The 23054-nt window shown below is 41.7% G+C and overlaps 1 protein-coding gene and 1 long non-coding RNA gene across 3 annotated transcripts in view; one reads left to right on the top strand and one right to left on the bottom strand.

The window, feature by feature from the left end:
• Positions 1-2010: 2010 nt before the first annotated feature.
• On the bottom strand, positions 2011-3257 carry LOC134163976 (uncharacterized). The gene is made up of 2 exons (XR_009964939.1): positions 2737-3257; positions 2011-2137 (listed from the first exon to the last, which is right to left on the bottom strand). It is a non-coding gene; the product is annotated as an uncharacterized LOC134163976 (long non-coding RNA).
• Positions 3258-3565: 308 nt separating this feature from the next.
• The window catches only part of GPR176 (G protein-coupled receptor 176), a 41066-nt gene continuing 21577 nt past the window's right edge, over positions 3566-23054 (top strand). The window contains exons 1-2 of one of the 2 annotated variants that reach the window (XM_062619301.1): positions 4554-4666; positions 16442-16583. Coding sequence is in view for 1 of the 2 variants with exons in the window: in XM_062619300.1 (XP_062475284.1) it covers positions 4438-4666 (229 nt within the window). In the remaining variant the exon portion in view is untranslated. Of the gene's footprint in view, positions 4667-16441; positions 16584-23054 lie in introns of both variants that reach the window. The other variant, XM_062619300.1, reaches the window with a different exon arrangement.

The following is a 23054-nucleotide window of genomic DNA, read 5'->3' on the forward strand; positions in this document are numbered from 1 at the left end:
CATCTGCCTCCTGCAAAAGCACCATCTTAGCTGCCTAGGCCCAGAGCAGCAGTGCCTGAGAATCGTAAAATTATCTTGAGTTGGAAGAGATCCATGAGGATTATCAAGTCCAATTCCCTGCTCTGCACAGGACTATCTAAAACTAAACCATGTAAGTAAAAGCATTGTCCAGACACTCCTTGAGTGACAGGCATGCAGCTGTGACCACTTCCCTGGGGGAATCTGGTGACCAACCACCCTCTTGGTGAAGACCCTTTTCATAATGTCCAGTCTGAACTTCCCCAAGATATGCCTCAAGATGTATCTGCAAATACAGAGACAGGCACCAAATACTGCACGGATTTTTTTAAATACACCTTGAGAAATATTTACAAAGGGGGGAAAAAAAAAACCACAAAATTAGTAATGGATTTCATATAGAGCTGGGGCAGGATACAAGTTCATGTGGAAACTACAACATGTTTTCACTGATGATTAATTTAACAACTACTGGGAGGTTGAGCATGAACAGCCTTAGCCTCTTCCTTGGTGAACTGCAAACACGAAGCTAGGTAAGCAGATGTGTTTTTCTTCAGCCACTGCATGTGGCAACTTCTGAGCAGAAGGACTGCCACAAGATGTAGTCTTTAGTTTTGGGATCTTAATGAAAAACCTCTAAGTAAATTCATACACACAAGCTTATTGATTAGGTGTGTAATCCCCAGGCAAAGAAAAATGCTGCAGTAATCTGTAGTTTGCTACTGTGCACCCATACACAGTACTTCCATTTGTTAGGAAATGAAGGAAACAAGTGTGGTCCACTGGAACTGAACGAACTGAATTGTTTTCCTTCTGCCCTACCAGGATTCCCACTAATAGTTATATTATCTTTCTTCTAAAGATCAAATTCCCTCATCTGAATTGAAAACAATGTAAGTTTCAGAGACATACTTGCAGTATTTTAGATCTGTTTCAGTATAATAAACTCAATTTTTCTTTACTTTTGTAATTGCATGAAAAAAAAAATCTTCTTATGCTTCTCTTTAATTACAAGGTTTCTCCCAATGGAGTTCTAGTGATCTTTACTCCCTGACCTAGGAGTACAGACTCCTTGTTTTAAATAGACCACTTAAGGAGGGACTTACTCTAATGAGTAGTTTCTATAGTCCTCAGTTTCTCCCTCTGAAGTTGACATCTTGTTAATGCATACTTTCATTTATCTTTGCATTTCACTTAAACTCTTAGGGTTCCCAGCTGGGTTCATAACTAATATAATAACTGGCAGTTTCATAATGTCATTAGCATCCAACAAAAACAAATCTTCAACTGTGTCACTGTTCTCTGTTCCTCACCACGTCTGGGAATGCCTGGAATGTGCCTTTAGTAATGTTTTTGTTTCTTTTCTTTTTTTTTGTGGGAGATGGCATGAACAAAGCTCTGTAGTATTTATCTAACCACAACAGAGATCTCCTTTTGCACAGTCACAGGTGACCTGGGGCACTGTAACTGTCCACTGAAGTTTCTTGCATCTTCTTAGAAGTAACTGCTGTATTTGACTTATGGGTGCAGTTGGGTATTTTTCATCCATCGATTTGTTTAGGTGTTTTCTCTGTAGTGAAGACTAGAAATAAAAATACCTAGGCCACAGATTCATCTTGTCTCCTACCAGAAGACATGGCAAGAATGGCCAATTTGAATATATGATGCAGTAAATAATTAAGAAACTTCTGTAAATTTTTCTTTAACAGAAATTATGAGTTTATACTTTCCAAGCACATTGTGTGAGGCACACAGCCCAGCATATGGCAAACTTCCCCGTGTCAGTTTGCATAACAATGGGAGGGTCAGGTAACATTATGCATTAAAACTCCCCCACTGTTCCTGTTCTTTGTGACTTGGCAAAATTTTAAACAGTTGGGATGAAATGTTCTAGACCAGATGTCTACCCCAGGCTATTTTTTTCTCTCTTTATTTCTTCCACAGTGATTTATTGTTTCCAAGAAGACAGCCAGAGACAAGTAACTTCACAAAAAAAAAAAATCACAATCATTTATTTTAAAAAGTCTTGTGCCCCAGCATAAGTGTGAAAATTTGGTAGGTGATGGGGAAGAGACACCTTTTTCAGGGCTGTGGCTTTGCTAGCTAGCCTTGAGAAAACCTGCACAAAGGAAACAAAAATAGATTATTTAGGGAAAAAAAGATAATCAAATACTCTGCACAGATCTCCTGGAGTACTGCGAACACCACTGAAGAGTCTGCCTGCACCAAACACGTGCATCTCGACAGAAGCTTCCCTTCCAAAACTTTCATATCTCACATTAAAATTTAATACTAGCCACTAAAATTTAATGATGTGAGATGTTACAGTGCGCTTTCACTTCCGCCTGTGCGTAGGGAGGGGAGGTTAGTCTCCCCTGGTGAGCTGCAGGAGAGTGGGGAAGGGACCCAGAGGGAGAAACTGAAGGAAGGGGCTGTCCTGTAAAGAAAAGCACCTCGCAGGTGGCTGGGAGGTGGGCAGGAGGTCAGAGTGGCCAAAATGGCCACAGGAATGCTGGGGGTCTGAAAGGACGAAGACAGTTTGGGAGGCCTAGGAGACAAAGATGAGAGGAAAGCAGGGTTATAGCTGCTGGCTTTTGCTTGGGTAAGGTGGGGAAAAAGATGGGACTGACTGGACAAAGTGAATGGCTTGTGAGCAGGTGTGAGAGGAAAAAGCAGGGGAGTGAGTCAGGATGTGAACATGGAAGAGATAGGAATTACCAGAAAAGAGCCTGGAGCAATGAGCCGGGAGATTTACACTCCCAGAGGAGGCTGCAAGTGTAGAGGCTGCAGCACCTGTAGTGTGATAGGGTGGTGGCAGCCTTCATTTCCCTGTAGTCAGCACACGTCTCTGAACCCATGGCAGAGCATTTGGCTCTTCCCTGTATCATCGAAGTCCACATAACAGGAGACAGCACACAGACCACAGAAGTACATTCTATCAGTGTGGGTCCTTGAAAGCCTTGGTGGGCAGGGGTTATACTGGTGGGCAGTTGCTCGTCCAGAGGGCACGTCTACATTGCCAGCCAATGCCTGAAAGGCCTTTTGCTGCTTAACCATCCACCTAAAATCTTCAAATTTGTACTCACTATATGGATGCAGGTATACTTCTTGCACAATTAAAACCCAAATTTACTATGCCTATAAAGAAGCTTACCCGATAAAATATGTATTTAAAAATATTTTAACAAATAGCACGTATAAATCTGCACTGCCTTTTGAAATTCTTTCCTGAGGTACTTACCTGTGCTCTAACACCGCTGGACTCCGGATGGTGCCTGCCCACACGAACAGAAAGAGCTTCCCCACAGCACCGCCCTGCTCTGCTCAGCTCAGCCCTGCGCCCGCCACCGCGCTGCCCACCAAAATGTCGGCCCCGTTGGCTGCCGCGGCCACGTGATGGCGGCACCTCCGCCCCCTGGAAGCGTGGCGGAGGTGGGAGATCGGCGATCCGCCCTGGCCGCTTGGCTCCGCCTGGCCAGGCCACCGCCTCTTGCGGGTGGTGGGGCTAGGTGGGTCTGCGCAGTGTGGAGCGGTGGGGTCGTGTAGTTGAGTGCTTGGGCCGGGATGCTGGCGCATATACGGGCAGGGGTGTTACCGCCGGCCGTGCTTGGTGTGGGGCGCGCTGAGAGTGGGGCGCGCAGAATCGTACGGAGGCTTTTCGGTTTGTTGGAGGCTCGAGTGCCCCCCGCCTTGGGGTTCAAAACCAAATTAATTTAACCCGAGAAATAGCTGGAGTGCAGCGGAAGTCATTGAACAGTCACTGGCTTCCCTGGGCTCCGTATAAAGGTCTTCTTGGTGTCCAGTGTCGCGCAGACTGAGGAGGAACGCGGGACGGAGTCGTGTGTCACCACGGGAGGAGTGGGCAGGAGAGAAGAGAGCGCTAGGAAATGTGCCACGGGGCAAAAGGTGTCCTTCCTCCCTCAGGGCTGTGAGAAAAGCTAACGTCAGGGCAGAGAGCGGAGCGGGGACAGCGCTTGTGATCCATCAACTTTTCCTGACTGATTTCAGTGTATGGGAAGTCCATGTGCCTGCGAGTGTGTACGCTGTGGTGCGAGACGACCTTCTGGCGGGGTGAGCTGCGGTGTGGACTGTGATTTTCTCATGCACGTTTATTGCAGTAAACCATGCTGAGGAAACGCTGTGGCATTGTGAAGCAAGAAATATGGGACAGCTAATCGCAAGGAGGAGCCTGCTTTTTCTGTTTTCCTTTACCAGTTACCGTAGTTTACAAAGTGAAAACGTGAAAAGCCAACCCTGCTTTCTGGCACACAGGAATACGGTGAAGATGTCTCCAAGTGTGAGAGACAGGGCTTTGTCCTCAGAAGTGCCTTTTTGCTCGTGGGCTGCAGTCAGTCGCTGAAGCCAGGGGCTCGGTAACCTGTGAGTATTAGGTGTCAGCAGGAAGGCAGGACCTTCGCCATGGGGTACAACAAAAGCTGGATTTCGAGGAATGAAAGCGAGCATCCCCCGTACCAGGCTGTCACCGGAGCCCTGGAGATGAGGAACGCCTCGGCTGGGCAGATGGTGTGGCAGGGTGGGAACAGCAGCCAGGCTGGGGCTGCTGAGAGCGAGGAGCACGGCGAGGAGCAGACCTACAGGCATTTCACTACCACGGTGCAAATCGTCATCTTCGTAGGCTCTTTGCTGGGTGAGTGAGTGTTGGCTGGAGTTTTTTGTTGATGTGGTTTGTGTATCATTATGGCCAGGGACTGCAGACGAAATGGTGACCAGCATAACTTCCTTCTGTAGTGACCCTTCTTTCTGTGTTTTAGGCCCTCAGCTGTATGATTTCATGTTCTTTTTTTTTTTTTTAATGTGTAAAAACTATTACTATAAAATTCTATTAATCACAGCTGAGAACTGGTACAACATACGTTTGTATTACTTTGTAAACTTTTCTATCACAATTTAAATGGGCAAAATTTAAATGCATTTATTACACCTTTAGTTTCAACTGTAGGGGGATCTGTTCTCTAAAGAGATAGGGTGTGAAGTGTTTTAAACAAGTTTTACTCAATTTCTGTTTCACAATGCAGAAATTCTGTGTTTGTGTCCTGCAGATTTTAAATTAATCCTTTGGAACTACTTTATGCTGTAAAAATGTATAACCATGTGCAATCTTGCCATCTTGCCTATTTGTTATCCTTTAAAGTAAGAATCATACACTTTAGATATGGGGTAGTAAACTAGTAATATATTGCCAAATAATTTTACAGATATGTGTGTATTTGCTTTCTCGATGCTTATAGCATGTTGTTTTATCAGGAATACATATGCATTTCTTACAAAAAGCAAAATAAGCCCTTTGGTGAGTCAAGTTAGTACTGTTCAGGAGATCAGTAAGTTGGGTTTCAGTAAAATGCTGCTACTATCTAAATCATTTAAAGCTGGTTACTGGAAATTATGAGGCTTTTCACACAAGGCTTGACAAAGAAAGTCTCCAGCTCTCTTAGGACAGTTCAGTAGGACTTTACTGATGGTCACTGGCTCTTATCATCAAAGATTTGTTTTTGTTTTTTCTGATCTTGAGTAATGCTAAAATCCATTTCTGTGGTCATGGTAATTAATTGTAATATCAATTTCTTCTTGGCAATATTTAACATCACAAATAATTCCTGGTAAGTTGGTAAGCATAGTCTTGGAACAGCATTGGGCACAGTCAGTGGTATGCTTACTGCTTGTTACTGTAAATCACAGACTTTTCCTCAATTCCTCTGCCCAGTGCTGGTAATCCTCTTGGTTCTTGCTTTTTTTTTTTTGTATTTAGCACATAGATGGTGTGGGGAAAGAGCTCTCTTTGAGTGTTTGGTAGTGCCTGGCACAAAATGACAGCCAGCAGATAGCATCCTAAAAACTAACAAGATTAGATGAGAAAAGACAGAATTCATTCATATTCTTCATTCTTTGGGGTTTGAGCCATAAGAACATATATCTGGGTCATGTGTCCAGACTTGCTTTCATGAGCATGGATCTTCCAGTTTTATTTGAAGAAGAAAACAGACATTGTGATGTAATCATACTTTCAGCAGCAGGTGTTCTTGAAAACTAACCAACCAGTCAACAAATACCATAGGTATAAATTTTACAAGATGACTGTAAGTCATGGTTTGGCAGTCCTGCAATTTGCTTTCAAGAGGTGGACTCTCTGAAAAGAGGGTTTATGTGCAGGTTGGATGGCTGGGAGGTTGATGAAGCTTCCAGATCAGTAGCTTCTCCAGGCCTACGAAAGAGCAAAACAGGAGAGGAAGTGATGTATTTTTAAAATACGAAAATGCAGCGTTCCAATGACAAACATTAGCAGCAAGCCTCGTGAGTTTACAGGGATAAACAACAGTTTTAGTTTTTTTTTTCAAGCTGCCTTGTTTTCCAGTCTCCCTGCTGTCCTGAAACACTATTTTGACAATATTTATGAGACGTGCTATTGTAACACCTTAAAACTTAAGAATCTTTACACATGACTTCCTATATCATCTCTATTCCACCTTTACTGAATGGAAACAAAGCCATGAAGAAGCTAAAGTCTTGATCTCCAGGTCTCAGGGTTTCTGCGCCTGCATGCTCAACCCTCATATGTGGCAGAAGTTTTGCTTGTGCATGTGCTGCATGCTATCTCCTGCATCAGCAAGGGGGAAGAACTTGATATTCACCTGATGCTTATGGTTGTACAAGCCATTATTTAAGTTTTCCTCTTCATTTGTTCTCTGCCATGATCCTTAGAATGTGGGTGATGTCCAGCTCTTTTCTCCGTCAGGTGAGCCCTTCAGCTGAGCTGCAAAAATAGTCCAGTGAGTCTCAAGTTTGCCTTTGCAGAGGGGAAACCCTTCAAGGGGAATTAGGACTATCCTTCCTCCTAAAGAATGAGGTGGATTTGAATGCTTTCTAGTTTGGGTGGTTGTGCAACTTACTCATTCCCACAGTGTTAGTGTGTGCCCAAGCCACTTTGCTATTGGATAGAACAGCACTACCCTTTTAAAAGGAAGAAATAATTTGTACTTCTGCCTTGAAAGGGAACAAACATCTATGTCTTAGTCTTGATAATGGACACTGGGGTCTGACATAAGCAGCAGTCTACACCACAAAGAGGTCCAGGTCCTACAAGAGGGGGAATCATAGTTGGTGTTGTGAATTTAATTTTGGTTCCTGCTGTGCAGAAGGATGTGATAGTGATGGTTGTGAGAGAGATGCATGTTATACTGTGTTTGTTTACTTTGCAATACATCAAAAGTACATCCTCAGTTATTTTAGGTAGCATTAATAATGATACTAGATTCTAGAATTTCTATTTATCTATAAAAGGGATTACATAGTTGTCACAAGCTTGCCAAAGCTTGAACCTGGATGTGACATGTATATCAGAGGATTTAACTGGTAGAACCAACCAAAAGTACCAAGAAGAGGCTAGTTAACTGGCAGATTGTTTTATTTTTGTTCTTGTGGTTTTTTTTTTGTTTTTTTTTTTTTTGTTTGTTTGTTTTTTTTATTTGTTTTTTTAGGGTTTTGTTTGGCCTAATTTAGTGAGAGCTTTCATTGTTAAAAATTTCTGATTTTGTAAAGAACCAAATTATTTCATGTTTGGAATGGACAAAACATAATTATTAGTCAAAAAATGACTTATAATTTTGGGCAGTTAGAGATGAGAGTTCTTCAGATAACTTGGTCATGATTTACTGAGTTTATGAAGCTGTAATATGCTTCATTGCTACAGTTTTAAGTAGCTGTTGATGAGACTGAGTCTGCAGAAACTCTCTTACTGTTGCTCTTCCACTGTTTGCATGGAAGTTCTCACTTAGAAGATTAGCTGTGATTTTAATATTCAGGGACTGAGGAATAAGAAGGGGTAAATCTGCATCTCTGTGCTTTGAACCCACTGTGTACTCCTTTGGTTGTAGCCTACCACAAGGTTTCTGCAAAAGACAGGAGGCACTGGAGGGAGGAATTTAGTCAGTTTAGTTACCCTGATCAGCAGCTTGGTTTGCCTCTATGAAGGAAAGATTTAACAGTATCTTCAAGACTTGAAAGCCATTTCTGTCTGTGATGCTTAGCTGAGTGCATGAAATGGGGAGTACAGCTGAGGAGCTCTGAATGCTCTGCACACGTTGGTGGACCTTACTTACCAAATGCATAAGGTGAGGTACCAAGTATGTATGAAACAAGAAGACCTTGTTAACACTGTCTTCCTGTGCATTTTTTCTGGTTCTCCTCCCCGTTCCACCAGGGGATTGGGGAGTGAGCGAGTGGCTGTGTGATATTTACTTGCCAGCTGTAGTTAAACCATGACACTAGTAATGGAAGTTCCCAAAGTAATGGCATTTCCTAGCCTGTAAGCTGTTAACTCAGGACTGGAATAAAACAGTGAAAATGCTTGTCACTGGTGTTTCTTGTTCCACTGTTTGAACTGTTCTTGGGAAAGTGGAACATGTTACACAGAAAAATACAAGTGTGCTGAGCTTCAGCAGAAGAACAAGGAAAAGACCTATGCCTCTCATTACCACTTTGCTTTTCTGATCCACACATGTACATCATAATCCTTGAGATGAAGAGAGTATGTGCCTCAGGAGCTCTGGAATGGCAAGTGCATGTGTAGAGATGTGTTTCTGGTATGGGGTCGGGTGAGCTGCACTCATTAATCTGTTTAGGCCATAGCTGTGCAGGTACAATGTGATTACTGTTGCTTCAAAGAAAAATTACTACAGGAGAATAGGAGACAAAGTAATTATGCTGCTTCTCTTATGAATAACTGTATTTTGTATTCCTCAATTGTGCCTAATTGGTTTAGCAAAAGGAAAGCTATTGTGCTGAATTTCCATGTGTAAGGCAGCAACTTTCATTACCTTAAATATGAGGGAAAGTGAAAGACACTGACAGGAAGAACTAGCTGATTTTACTGGCCACTGGAATGACGCAGACAGGAGCAGTGTGATATGAGAAGCAATACATGCTGTCAGTGCTGATTTCCTTCAGTTGATTTAATCCTGACTGGTAAAAGGCATCAGAAGTTTCGAGCTTGTCATGTCCTGACTTGTTTTGAAAGGATGTAAGATTCATCAATGGAAGAACAGAAATGGAAGAGGTTTGCTTTGAGATTGATTACTTCATTTCCACTAATCCTGCACAGATCCATCTGCTCTGTGGTTCCCTGTATATTCTGCCTGACTCAGGTTAGATCATTTTTCACTGCCTTGTAGGAGCTGTTTTGTTTTGCCTGACTTGCGTTTCAGGCTAGTTCCCTCCACCTGCCATCAAACGGATGTGGCTAAGATGATGAAGTCAGGATTACTTGTGGAATTGAATGATGATTTGCAGTCACAGTAATACTGGTTAGGATCCTTAGGTGCCAAATTCAAATGGCAAATATCAAAGGGATAGTATTGTTCATGTGAAGTTGATAAAAGGAAGGATAAAATAAAATTGAGGTTTAGAACTTCAGCCTTGTCAAACTACTGAGGTTTTGAAGATGGAGACCATATTCCCCATCCTCATGTGTGTTTGTTTGTTTTTGTGGGTTTTTCTTGGCATATTACCGTGTCTGTCTTTCTTTGGGTTCTTGTTTCAGGATCCCTTCTCTTCACAAGGTTGTTGTGCCACCTTTTGTCATAGTAGCAGTGCCATCAGTGATGCAAATTAATGACAAAAGCACGGTTTTTCATGCAGTTTCTAAAGTTGCTCCTCTTTGAGCAGGAGTAAAGTTCTGCTTGTTTTTTTTTTTTTTATTTAAATTAAAAAGATATGATGAGTTTTGCAGGTTGTGTAGGGATTTATGTGGAAAAGGACTGACAAGTACTGCTGGAGTGGTAGAAAAGGAAAATTTGTAGTGTTCCCATGTGCATGGGTAGTTGGTTCTTCCTGCTGGAAAACAGTTAAGCTTCAGCTTTTGTACGATTTATTGTGATCGTAATGGTCAGCGTGTCCCAGAACAATGCAGGCCACTGACGGTTGTTCTCAAAGGGCAAGTATAGAAGCTGGGAAGTTCAGTAGCCCTTCAAGGGGAGACCAGTTTCTTGTTGCTTGCTTGCTACTGATACAGGGTTAACCAATGTACAGGGGGGTTGTACAGGGGGGTTGTACAGGAGGGTTAGAGGAATTCACTTGCTTAAACAAAAGTATTGTCTGTACCTCTCATGCCTACTAAGCAGAACAAAGGCACTATCCATTGATAAGGAAAAGCAGACACCTGGTTCTGTTGACAATTCTACTGATAGACTAATTCTACTGATAAGCAACTATTGATAAGGAAAAGCAGATGCCTGAAGGGGGAGAAGCAGATGGTTTATGGCTGGGACACAGACCAAACCCTAAGGTCATACGTGAAGACTAAAAAGTGAAAAGTTCAAGAAGAGGAAGACTCATTTACTTCATCTTGAAGACCCCTACCCACAGGAGGAAGATTCATTTGCTTCATCTTGAGACCCCTGCCCATGACCAGAGGGGGCACTGCGCAGGCGCAAAGGACCTTCTAACTCATTATAATATGAAGCGGGGATAGGACATGAATATGTATAGGCATATTGTGCAACCTTATGAATATATATAACTTTAGAGAATAAATGTAGAGGGAAACAACACTGAGGTACGCATGACTTTGAGGAATTGTCCCTGTGCGTCTCAGCGCTGAATAAAAAGCATACCTACTTTACAATTTTAATGAGTTGTGGAGTCTATCTGCGTATCACTACTGTGGTGAAGAGAAAGTCATGATGTGACTGAGCTCAATGGGCCATGAAAGTGAGACTGTGCTGGCTTTTCCTGTAGTGACTGACAGACTGGGAGCTACATCTGGCTTTGCAGATGTATTTGCATTGGCTTTACAGATAAGAGGACCCTAAGGTAAAGAAACTTCCACTATTTGAGAAGCATGCTGTGCAGCAATTCTATTATATTACCTTGGGGAAATGTTTCCTGGTTTTTGTTTTCCATTCTTTCCCTTCTGAGACCTGTGTAAACTGCGTGCATTCTGGATTTTGTCTAATTTGATCTTTCATCATGAAGACCATATGTGAGATGGACCTCATGCAGCAATCCCACTCTTCTATTTTTTTGGGGCACATCTCAGGCAGTTTGGGCTTCTGATACACAAAGCATACTGTGAGGATTAACTACAGCATGAGCATGGTAGGACTGCATCTAGCACTGCAATACATTTCAGTAATGCACAGCAGAGAAGCCAAGGCTGCAAAGGGGATCACCAGTGCTGTTGGTGTTACTTGTCACACACTCATGTCAGAATAAATAGAGGCTTCATATCTTTGAGCTTGAGGTCAAAGGGGTAGAGCAATGTTAATAGATTAGTTTTAATTGGATTTAAGAATTAGATTTCTAACCTGAAATTTGTAACATTTTTTAATTAAGATAATTTCTTCTTTCCAGCATGGAAAAAAGAAGAAAAGCCACCAAAAAGCTCCAGTATATTCTTGGCTGCTATTCAAAAATGAATAAACAGTTTATGAAAATAGAGTATTTGAATATGGTAACTGTGAAAAATACTAGCTATTTGGCTCAGAAAAATATGGAGTTACTGCTTTTACTCTTGTGGCTGTCATAAGTTTGAAAAAGGATATGTGTGGACAGTGACAAATAGCTGACAACTTAACTGATGAATGGCTAATCAAGGATGCCTTTTTTAAAAAAAGAAGCTTGGAATTACGGAGTTCCTTTTTAAAGTGAGTAAATTATTAACAGCTTCCTTTTTATCAAAGAAGATTCTTGAGATCAGATTTGCAGAATATAGGGATACACCAGTATTGCTCTACAGGGGATATTTTTCTCTTGCCATTAGAGATAATCAATCTTCAGAGACTAAATATTAATTTAGCAGAGCAATCAAACCTTTGGCAGAAGGAAGAGGGAGCATTCGGAGCTTTGGCAGAGAGAAGTCGCTGGAGGTGGCTGCAGCTGCTTTCAGTTGAGTGTAGGCAGTGGGAGGGGATCTTGGAAATGAAGAGGATTTCCAAAGAGCACTTGTAGCCAGCATGTGCAGTCAGCTTAGCTTGAAAGGGAGATAAAACTGATGCATGAAATCCAACGTACAATAACATGTTCTATCGTTCTCAGGAGAAGGGAAATGAAGACCAGGAATAGCAGTTTTGAGGGATATCAGGGTATAGGTTCTGTCACTCTTAACATGGATTTTTCACTTATTTGCATACAGATATACATACCATTAACTGCAGTTAAACTGAGAAGTTATGAGTTGTGCTTTTATTGGCTGTAGCATGGACGTAGCAAATGTTCATGTCATGTTAGGTTTAAGCGAGATTATACCCCCCTGTCACAGTTTGTAGTTTCTATTCTATTCATATTTCCCAGGTCTGAGAGCCTGCATGTGCTCCTGAGGTTATTGAGTCTGTTCACAATTTTCATGTTAACAATATAGAGAAAATGGCATGATTTTTTTCTTTAAAGAAAAAAATAATTCTTTTCAGACATTTAGGAAAAAAACCCATACACAAGACAATAAAAATTATAATGAGAAATGGCTCACTGCCAGCATCTACTCCCCGGACCGAATATGCATCTTGTAGTTAGTAAGAAAATATACAGAAAGTAAAATAATTCCATATTGAGGAAACTTTCCTAGACCTTGTAGATCAGTGCCTTAGTTGGGGCTTTGGGGAATGAGGCTCTTTGTTACTTGCTCTTTTGTCTTCCCAAATCTGTCTTGTATAAAAATAAATTTTACTGGAAAGTCTAAGAATGCTCTGATACAGTCTGAACTCTATTCTAGTGGTTACAGCACTTTTTTGGAAGCTGTGGGTTAGTTTGGTTGCCTTCTGGTTCCACCACACTGTGGTGATATCAAAGGGAGGTGTCCTTTGAAAGAAAATGGTGTACTCTGAACAGATATTAGATTTCCAAGTAAACCCCTGCTGCCTTCCCAGTGTCTTGCAGGACAAGAAGAGGCAAAGCTTCAGGCTTGCCTTTTTTCCTGAAGATTTCCTGTGAACTGTTTGGTTCCAGCCTCTCCCTGCCCTGGAAACTGATTGTTGTTTCTCTGTGCTGTCATCTGTGCAGAGATGTGAAATGGAATTGTTACAGCACTTAATTGCTAAAGGATCTATATCCTTTCTGGGATACAATTCTAAAGTAACTGGCAGTCTAGGTAACATGTTTGTAAAGAATAAATATTTGTATCTTGGGATAGCTACAAGTGAAATTCACCACAAGCATCTTCTGTAAAGAAGGATGCAGGGAATCTTGCAGTAAAAAATACTGCAGGTACATGATTAAAGGCTGGAAAGAATTTCTAAAGACCGAGGGGCACATCTACAACCGCTCCAGCAAAAATCTGTAGCTCTGTTCTGCAGGTGTGGGGATAGTGAGGATGATGTTTTGTTTCTACTGATGTTGCTTAGGAAAAACTGAATTGTTTTAGATGAAGTCTTTTAAACGAGGCACTTCGCATAGATGTACTTTGTTGCTGGTTAGCTGGAATAGTTAAAGTTTGGCAAAGTAAAAAGTGACTGAAAATCAAGTCTAATAAGCATCAGGTGAATGTAATGATATGCATGGTAATATTTGCATGTAATAATAATTGCATAGTGAGAACATATTACAATATCTTAACTTTATGGTAGTAATTTTCCCCTACATTTCTATATGGGTGATTCCAAGCCTCGGGAATAACGGACCCTGCAGCAGTAAGCACAGTTCAGGTTGTACCCTTGACTAAATCTGTCTGGTATAGGTATTAGGCTTTTGCTGTTCATGTGTTTTCAGGTGAACCGCTAAGCAGTTCTCTTCGGAAGAACAAGTGGGTCTGGGGAGTGAGTGAAGAAGAGGGGTGCGAGAGCCTGTTCGGTCCCCGTTGCTATGGAGACTCCTCCTCTTCCTATGCATCAGCAGAGGCGCCTTGTCTGGCTTTGGCTGAGGGGCTGCTCGGATAGCACCACCGTGGTGTAGAAGAGAGGCACTGGGAAAACAGTGATTCACCCAGCCTGGAAATGTATGAAATGCAGTGATTTATACCTGAAAGTGCTTGGCACTTCAGGGATACTGTGTGCTAGAGCCTTCCTCAGACATGTGCTGGGGGATTAACTGGTGTCTTTAAACATTGTGTGCATTGATGATCCTAAACTGATCCCTATTTAGGGTGAAACTGATTGATAACCATCATTTTACTGTCTGTAGTCGCCCTGTGAACACTTCAATGACAGCTGTGAACCGGAGCTGTGAAACTAAGTGACTGGATGTTATATTTTGCTTTTCACTGAGAGTTACGTTTGCCCAAATTCCATATGGTGTATATATCACCGTTTTGAACTTCAATGAAAGTTTAGATGCATCTAGATTTTGAATTGGATATTATGGCAGTAAGTTAGTATTTTGGGTGTGAATGAACCCAAGTACTTAGAAAGAATTTTAAATGCATGTTAGTTCTGTCTGTTGCAGATCTCATTTATTGGCTTGCTATTTAAGCAGGCACCATGAGCACTTAAATGAGAGTTTTATTCTTTTCTGTTTGTCTTTAATAATTAATTCGTGTGGTGTTGGAAAAAGTAAGTTTGCTGCTTGCTGGGAACATTTTTCAAGATCTAGGAAACTGGACTTTTCTATTGCTCATCCCCCAAAAGATGGTGATAAGTGTTTAGGTGCTGCTGAATCCCATAGGCTAATAGAGGTGAGCCTGCTGCAGCTCCATGTCCTCAGGTCCAACTGCTGCAAGGCTGAACACACATTCCCAAGAGGCACACATACACATATGTGTGCCATACACATACATAAACATATATGCATAAGCAGCCACGCAGACTGACACAGAAAGTAAGTTCAGCACTCATGCAAACAAAAAAGTGCCAATGGCCTCATCCTCTTCCCCTTTCTGGCTGCTCAGGATGAAAGCTCGTTAGTATAAAATACATAAGTCTAAACATATATAAGCAATATGAATCCCTGTGTAGTAGCTGTTCTTAGCCATCCAGTCTAGCCAGCAGTCAGCCCAGGATCCTGTCTTCTAGTTGCCTCACATATAGACACATAGCTGTGGACGGGGCTCTCCAGTGGCTGGCCCAGAACTATGACCTTACCAGTAGCTGACCTCCAAATCCCAAGGTCTTTCCAGCAGTTGGCTTGGATCTTCTGGTCCTCCACTAACCAACTTACAGACCCCTGTTGTCCCCCCTGGTTATCTGGCTCAGACTTATGGCCACATCATGACTTGTCTCCTAGGCATCTTACCTTACTTGTTGGCTAGCCTGGCTTGATTTTCAATAGTGACTGCACACTGACATACACACTCACATGAATGCACACTCTTGTCTCTCCTGTTGTTGCCACCCTGATGTCCCATGGTCTGACTTCAGTTACTGCACTTGGACCTCCATATGCACACAGACCCATGGGGTAGAGAGCCCCTCACCCACAAAAAGGGTTGGAAATGGAGTTTAAGGAGAAGATGGGATAGACTGTGCTGATCAGGTGCAGGACATGGCCAGACAAACATACTGACCAAGTGCCAGTTTATAGATGGCTTTTATCCCCTTCTCCATCTAGTCCCCCATATTAGTACCAGACCACCTAGAACTCTCCCTTTACTCACTTTTTCCTCCCTACTGTAAACATACCATGGTAAGTTTTGTACAATCCCCAAATGCTTATCCCCTGGGTCCCACAATGACTCCCATTACCTCTGGGCTAAACCCCCTCAGGCTGAAAGGAGACCTGGAGAGCCTCTCCCACCCACTCACAGATGGGGCCACCCCTGGCCCATGGGGTGGAGGCTCCCCTGTGACAACCAGGGGAGGGTTTTGACAGGGGCTCCATTCTCTGAGTAGGTTATTGGGGTTCCCACACCTGCTTTTGTGTCTCTCTGTTCCTTCGTCTTCACAAAGGCAATCCTGTAAGCTTATATTTCCTAATATAAGCTACATAGTGCATTTATTTTAGATAATTTGGGTATGGTGATGCTCTGAGATGATACAGTATATTGTATATGTACTAGTGGGAATATCAGAGTGAAGTCATTTGCAGAGGAAAAGCGAAAGTAGATCTTATATACATCCTGTAAATATTTAAGGAAAAATTCCCACATGCTCAAGATAATACTTCCTTTTCCTGCTGTACATCTTTTGGTCCCTGCCCTGTATTCCATCAGCCCATAACAGAATCTGTAAATGACTCTGCATTCTTGGGTGTCCAATATAGGTGGTCACTAGGGCAACAACTGAACTGGAAGTTTCATTTTGAGATTTGAGACTTCTCTGTGTTATGGTTCCTATACTTCCTGTATCTGTATGTAACAAGGAAGGAGTTCTCAAAATGTTCAGTGTTCTGAGAGTGGGCTAGGTGCTGCTAGAAAGTTTGCAAATGGCAGAAACACCAGTGAAGAATTGTATTGTATCCGTTTTCATTTCAGTCTTGATTAAATGCTATCCCTGTAGGAAGTACAGCCTCTTGCTCTCTGTTACATGTAAACCTTTGTTATTTTTAGCATTTTTAAATTAGATGTAGCAGCTGGAAGCAGGGCCAAGAACTGGTGCCTTGTGTCAGCCAGCTTCCTTTGAAGCATTGCAATAAGGAGAATATCCTGGATTGGAGGGCTACCTGGACAAGAGATTGCACCACCTTTGATGGTAAGGCATTAGTCAGACAATGCAAATGGCAGTTGTGGTAGAAACAAAAGCAGTAGTGAAGCTGTGAAATGGTGATGGCTGGAAGAGCTCTAATTGTCTTATTCTATGGTCATGGTCTTTTGCTGTTGGGGTTTGCTGGAAGATTGCCGTGGACTGCTGCTTTTTTGAATGCTGTATGAGTTATGATATTCAACGCTGTAATTTACGTTCTTCTCCATCATGAATAGTCTGGCTTACTTCCTGACAATGGTGGTCCTTCCTTCCGGTCTGGCAGTTCTCTTTGGGGAAAACAGCCTGTAATTTGGGGGGGAACAGAGACTTTATTTTTAGTCTGCTTTTTATTTCTACCACCTTTGACTTACTCTGTTGTCTGTCAAAGGAATTCCATGCAAGAACTCAACAACTTACTCCAGAAGACTGATAAAATATAAAGTGATCTTGCTTCTTGTGTAACCTTGTATATCTTTCTCTACATACCTTGCATCACTTTACTTGTGTTGTGTATATGTATTTCCTATGGCATAACTGGATCATGTCTCTGATACTGTAGAACAGCCAACAAAGTCACTCATACAAGGGGTTAAAATACATTTTCTACTGCTATTGCCGGAATTAATTGGAAAACGTGGAAAATATTGCACTAGGGTGCTTTTTGTTGTTTTCATTTAATGTCTGTAGTTTTAATTAGTTCTATTGTATTAGGCTGTTTATTTCTTCTAGCCTTTTCAGGGGAGCATTAGCTACAACCTCTTTGGGACTGTGTCAGTCTGAATCAGGTGCTCCTTTGTGCATTTTTGGCTTTCCCCAACTTTTAGTTTAAATGTTTTCCTGCAGTTTAAAGGTACAGCCAGCCTGTCCTTTTACAAGTCTGTCTTGTCACAAAAGGTACCCCATTTCTAAGCATCACCATCTCATTCATGCATTGGGACTCCAGATCTCTGTCTCCCCCTAGCATGTAGAACTCTTACCAAGTCTCTTTAGTGACAGTGGTTATGAAGGTCCTGTGCTTCAGTGTCGTGGTTGATAACATGAACTGAGATTCCAGGACAAACTTCTGACACTTCCCTGTGTTATTGGTACTGATACAGACAGACCATTGACCCTGTTCTTCCTTGTGAGCTACCAGGAGGTTCAAGGAGGTCCACTCCCTTTGCACTTGACAGGCAAGTTGCTGTTCAGTTCTTCTCCAGTACCTCAAACCCTGCTACTTCTGTGCCTTGTAAAGCAACTTGCTGCTGCTTCTTGTCATCTGAGTCCTTTCTACTCTGTTACATCCAGTATTATCCAATATTATCCAATATCTGGGCACTCTTGCCCAGACGGATACAGTGCTTCCTTGAGACTCGTGTCCCAGTCACAAGAGCTGCTGTGCTGAAGCCAAGGCTATGCAGCAGTGTTCCTGTTGGCCTATCTGGGACCTTTTAATTTCTCTTCACTGTTCCAGTTCAGCCATTCCCATCTGAGGAGGACGAGGGCCAGGAACTCCTTGTACTGTACACATACACATATACACAAAAAACCTGCCCTTGAATAGGTAATCACATGTCCAGCCAGTAGCAGTATCTGTTCCTGGACTTTGACTGGCACGTTGAGCTGAACTTTTTTTAAAGCTTTACCAGTTTAGCTTGTCTTTTGTTTCAGTGAATTAAGATGGCAGTCTTTGTACTGTACTGTAGCCTTCATAAGGTTCTTATCAGTGAAGTAAGCTGCGGTCTATATGAGATAAACTGAAGAGTGAGTGCATGCATGTGTGAGTGAGCATGCGTAGAGAAGTAAGCTGATTCGTACCTTTGCCAGTGAAGGCTCCCAGTGCACTCCTCCATGGTGACTGCCCCTGTTCACCATGTTCCCGTGGTTACTTGGTTTCTGTTAGGCCTTTTGGCCTGTTTTCAGCTCTGTTCCAGGTATGCTCAGCCTCCTTGTCAGGATGAGGAGACCACCTTGCAGACCTCTTTGCATGCAACCCTCTCCCATCCTTTACAGCAGTTGCTTGTCAAACACTCAGAGCAGCCTCAGCAAATTCCCACTTACCCAAAGCATGTGGCCAAAGCACCAAAGGAAGCGGGCCAGCCCTAAGTTCAGCAGCTTGTACTTGTACTGTACAGTACCTTGTACTGTTTTGCCTCTTTCTTTGGCAGAACAGCTGTGTCACCTGCCCTCTTTGGTTTGCCTTTTTTTGCTACATGTATTCGCACCACTGATCCAGAGAACTCTCCAGGAACTCGCCAACAAAGTTTTAAGTCGTCAAGCAGGTATTCTTTATTGCGGCGCCGGGAGACACGGCGGATAGCTCCTCCTAGCGCGTCTCTCTCGAAGTGCTAAACAAGCTGTCCTTCTGTAGTCCCTAAGCATACATATTCATTACGGACATGCATATTCATGAGGTTACTTATGTATTGCGTCATTTTTCTAGGAAGTGCGCACAAAAATGTGGTTGTGGTCTTTGGGGGTTGTTTACTTCTTCCAACAATCTTCATTACTTAGCTGTTCCTTGAACTTCCGTCCTGGCAGTCTTTGAAGCATACGCAGTAGATAAATGCTCACACCAGCTTAATTAGTTTAGTAACACCACTGACATAATTGAATGATTCCTCCCTGTCCTTCTACCTATACGTTAACTTAGCTACAACTCATCCTGAACATCTGCTAGTTTCAGTTAATCTTTATCTACATGTTCTGTTTTGCTTACCATAAATTTTGTACAAGGTTACAGGGTCCTAGAACTACATCAGCTACGGTCATTTATCTTATACAAGGAGCACTAAGTAGAACTAATTTACTTACTTATAATAGATTATATTTTAGTGTATATTTCTCTATTTCACCACAGAGAGGTAAACATTCATCTTGTTTTGTTTGGAGTGCACAAATACCCTCTGATGGCTGCATGTAAGATCTGTCTTTTTTTGCAGTTATGTCTGTGTCTTGTGTAGGTTAAGTCTAGGAAACTACATGTATGTGTACAGTAAGTAAGTAACACTGTGTATATGGCTAGTAGTCATCAGGAAATTATAATGGGATGTTGCCGCCTACATAGCTCTTTAACACATCTGTATTTTTTGTGCACGTTTTGAAAGATGCAGTCCTTTTTTTCCTGCTCCACGCAAACACTGATGCATTAATAGAAAAAGGGAACATTACAAGAACATCATGTACAGGTCAGCAGAATTACTATAATACTTAAAGAAAAAGCTGCAGAACTCAATAGGGTATTACAGAAGTGCTTTTTGTTTCACTTATAAAAATTTGGATCTATTATCCTTATTTTCATCCAGTGCAGTTCTCTAGTGTTCATGCTAGATTTAGCTGAGTTCAGTGGTCTATGTCTGCAATTTAATTAAAAAAAAAAAAAAATGAATTGCCACCACAGTCAAAATTTTCTGTTTTTAACAAGCCTTTGCAGTAGGACAGCAAAGATGTCCTGTTCTTATTGTTCAGTTTTTAGAACACAGTCAGCAGAAGAAAAGAATCTGGTTAAAGGAGATACTAAAACACTCATGCAGTTGACACTGCATGATGTGGTACCAGTCTCTAGAGGCTTATTTTGATTATTTTAAGCATTTAAGAAAGCAAAATTGTTTTTTGGTTTTGTCTTTTTTTTTCTTTGAGAGAGCGAATTATTCCAAAAGGCCAGCCTTCCTGTGTTGTTTGGTTCTTTGTCTTTTTTTTTTTTTTTAAAGGCAGAATCCATCTGGGTACACATTTTTGCTTTGCTAAGTAATAGTTGGTATTATTTACCTATAACATTATCTCTCATATCTTAGAGTAAAGCTTTTATCTGGTGTCTTGTTATTCAGGCAATATAATAGCTAATTTATACATTATCATTTGTAAGCTGTGTTTACACAGAAACTCGCATTCATTTACATAAACCTGTTTTAAATGATCACTCTTATGCAGTGTCAGGACCATTATTCAGATTAAAATGAAATTAATGTTCAAATGGTCTTTTGCACCTGGTAGTGGAGTACTACCCATCCTGTGCCAGGGTTACACTTGAATTGATCTACCACACCTTGGGGACAAACATGCTGGCATAGCGTGCTCAGGGTGCTTGGCCATAGTAAGTGACAGGTGCTTTAACCGCTTAGTTTAATCTGATAACACAGGCACCTCCCATACAAAGGCTGAGAAAGTTGGGGTTGTTCAGGCTGGGGAAGAGGAGGCTGCATGGAGATCTCAGAGCAGCCTTCCAGTATCTGAAGCTGGCCTACAAGGATGCCAGAGGGGGACTCTTCACCAGCAACTGTAGTGATAGGACAAGGGGGAATGGCTTCAGCTTTAAACGGGGAAAGTTCAGGTTAGGTGTAAAGAAGTTCTTTACTGTGAGGGTGGTGAGGCACTGGAGAGAAGTGGTAAATGCTCCATCCCTGCCAGTGTTGAAGGCCAGGTTGGATGGGGCTTTGAGCAACTTAGTCTAGTGGAAGGCATCCCTGCCCATGGCAGGGGGGCTGGAACTAGATGATCTTAACGTCCTTTCCAACTCAAAACATTTTATGATTCTATGATTCTAGGCAGTGGCCAGGCTCAGACTAGTCAAGACTATGTAACTTTGCTTTCTGCCTAACAAATTTCTTCATGTCTGTAATGCCTAATTTCTAGTGGTTTGCTTAGCTATGTCTTGAACTAATTTACGGTTCTTTTTTTCTTCCCTGACTTAATAATTTTAGTTAAGTTTTAAACTTGAGATGAGCTTGTATTGTGCATTGTGGATCAGTCTTTGGAACTGTGTCTTTAACATGTCTATGTAAGTCACTCTTCAATTTGTCTGAAGTTGTCAGAACAACTTAGAATTTAGATTTCTTAAGTCCAAAGAGCAAAGGAAAAGGTAAAAGAAGCTAGAGTATATAAAAGTAATAGCAGAAGGAGCAATGTTTGTGAGGTGCATACAGCTGAAATTGTCAGAAATTATGGGTGAGTTTTGGCTATCTGGCCCAAGAAGCTGTAAAGATGGATGTTCACCTTCTCCTAAATATCAGGCTTACGATGTCACCCAGCAGAATCGTTACCTACTCTTGCAAAATTGGGCCATAAGTGACTTCCAAAGGTAATGTGGTTACTTAGTGAACCCTGTGATTTTACCTCAGTACTGTTATTTCTGGTCTTCTGTTTTCGAGAGTGGCCACCTAGGCTGTACATTTGGAAGCTGTAGAAATCAAATTTTCATGTACTTCTGATATAAAAACCACAGACCACACACACAAATTTCCCAATTTCATCTTGCTTCAGCAAAGTTATTTTTAAAATAAATTTTTATTTCCAAAGTGATTCACTGCATTGGAAGAGTCTTAATTAGAAAATCCCTGCTGGCTGTTGAGTGCTTTCAGTGAAATCTGATAAATTGGATGCTACCACTGTGTGGAATAATTCTGCCAGTACTTGGGGAGTCTTTTGAACAATTTGCTGCTGCTCAGGGGTTCCCAAAAGATTGATTATAAACTAAGACCATCACAGGAGCATGCAATTGAAAAATATATTCTGTGCTTTTTTTAACTCTTGAGAGTTGCAAAGCCTGTAAAGACCTGGAATGAAGACTGAAATCTGTCTTTGGATATGGAGGTAAGTTACAAAAAATTACAATGGCCTATGGAGAAGACAGCAGTCAGACTGAAGAGTTTCCTCACATCTCCTTTTTCTGTAACCTTTTAACTCTATTCTGTTGCTAAACCTCCTGAGTGCAGAGAGATATTTTTGAGAATTGTCTTTTTGGCATGGTAACTACTGCAGCAGCAGTGTGTAATAGCAGTCACAGATACTAGTAGTGTGTTAATAGTCAGCAGGGAGTATTAAATTATAGACCTGTATTGCAGCAATACTTACCCAAGGTACATGCGCTAGAAAGTGCTATATATTTCAGTGAAGCAGTGGGGAACCTTGGCTTGATCTCTCTCTATATAAAGTATAATAGTATATAGAGTATATATATATATACTATATATACTATAAAGTATATATTGTTGATCTATATATAGAGATATAAAGTATAAATGACAGCTTTCTGTTTGTTGCATTTGACACTTTTTTCCATGTTAGGAAACCAGCTACAGAGATAACCTTTTTTTTTTTTTCAGCTGTGGTAGCTATGTAGATCCTCTGTGGGATGCTTACATTTTTTAATGTTCTCTCTTTTAAGGAGGAAGAAAGTGGCAGCACACAATGTTTAATCTGGAAAACTGGAAAATAAAGTGGCACAGTCTGAGATCCATCTAAGAGACCTGAGACACATGCACATGTAAGGGAACTGATGCCAGGACTGTGTGCCCAGGTCAGAGTTTGAATGCAGCTGCTGGAGCCATGGGCAGGGGCTGAGGGTCCCAGGAATGGCCAGCAGGGACCACTAAGGCCCTCATAGTCAGCCAGTGTGAAATTTACTTTAGCACGTAATTGTATAAAGCACGCATGCAAAATTAATGTTAATACATGACATTATGCCTATGTGATGGTATTTCTGTAATCCTGCTTTGAGTGTTA

Source organism: Pezoporus occidentalis, unplaced genomic scaffold (genome assembly GCF_034315485.1).
Source record: "Pezoporus occidentalis ecotype Australia unplaced genomic scaffold, CSIRO_AGI_Poc_V1 ctg21, whole genome shotgun sequence".
In the NCBI taxonomy this organism is placed as follows: domain Eukaryota; kingdom Metazoa; phylum Chordata; class Aves; order Psittaciformes; family Psittacidae; genus Pezoporus; species Pezoporus occidentalis.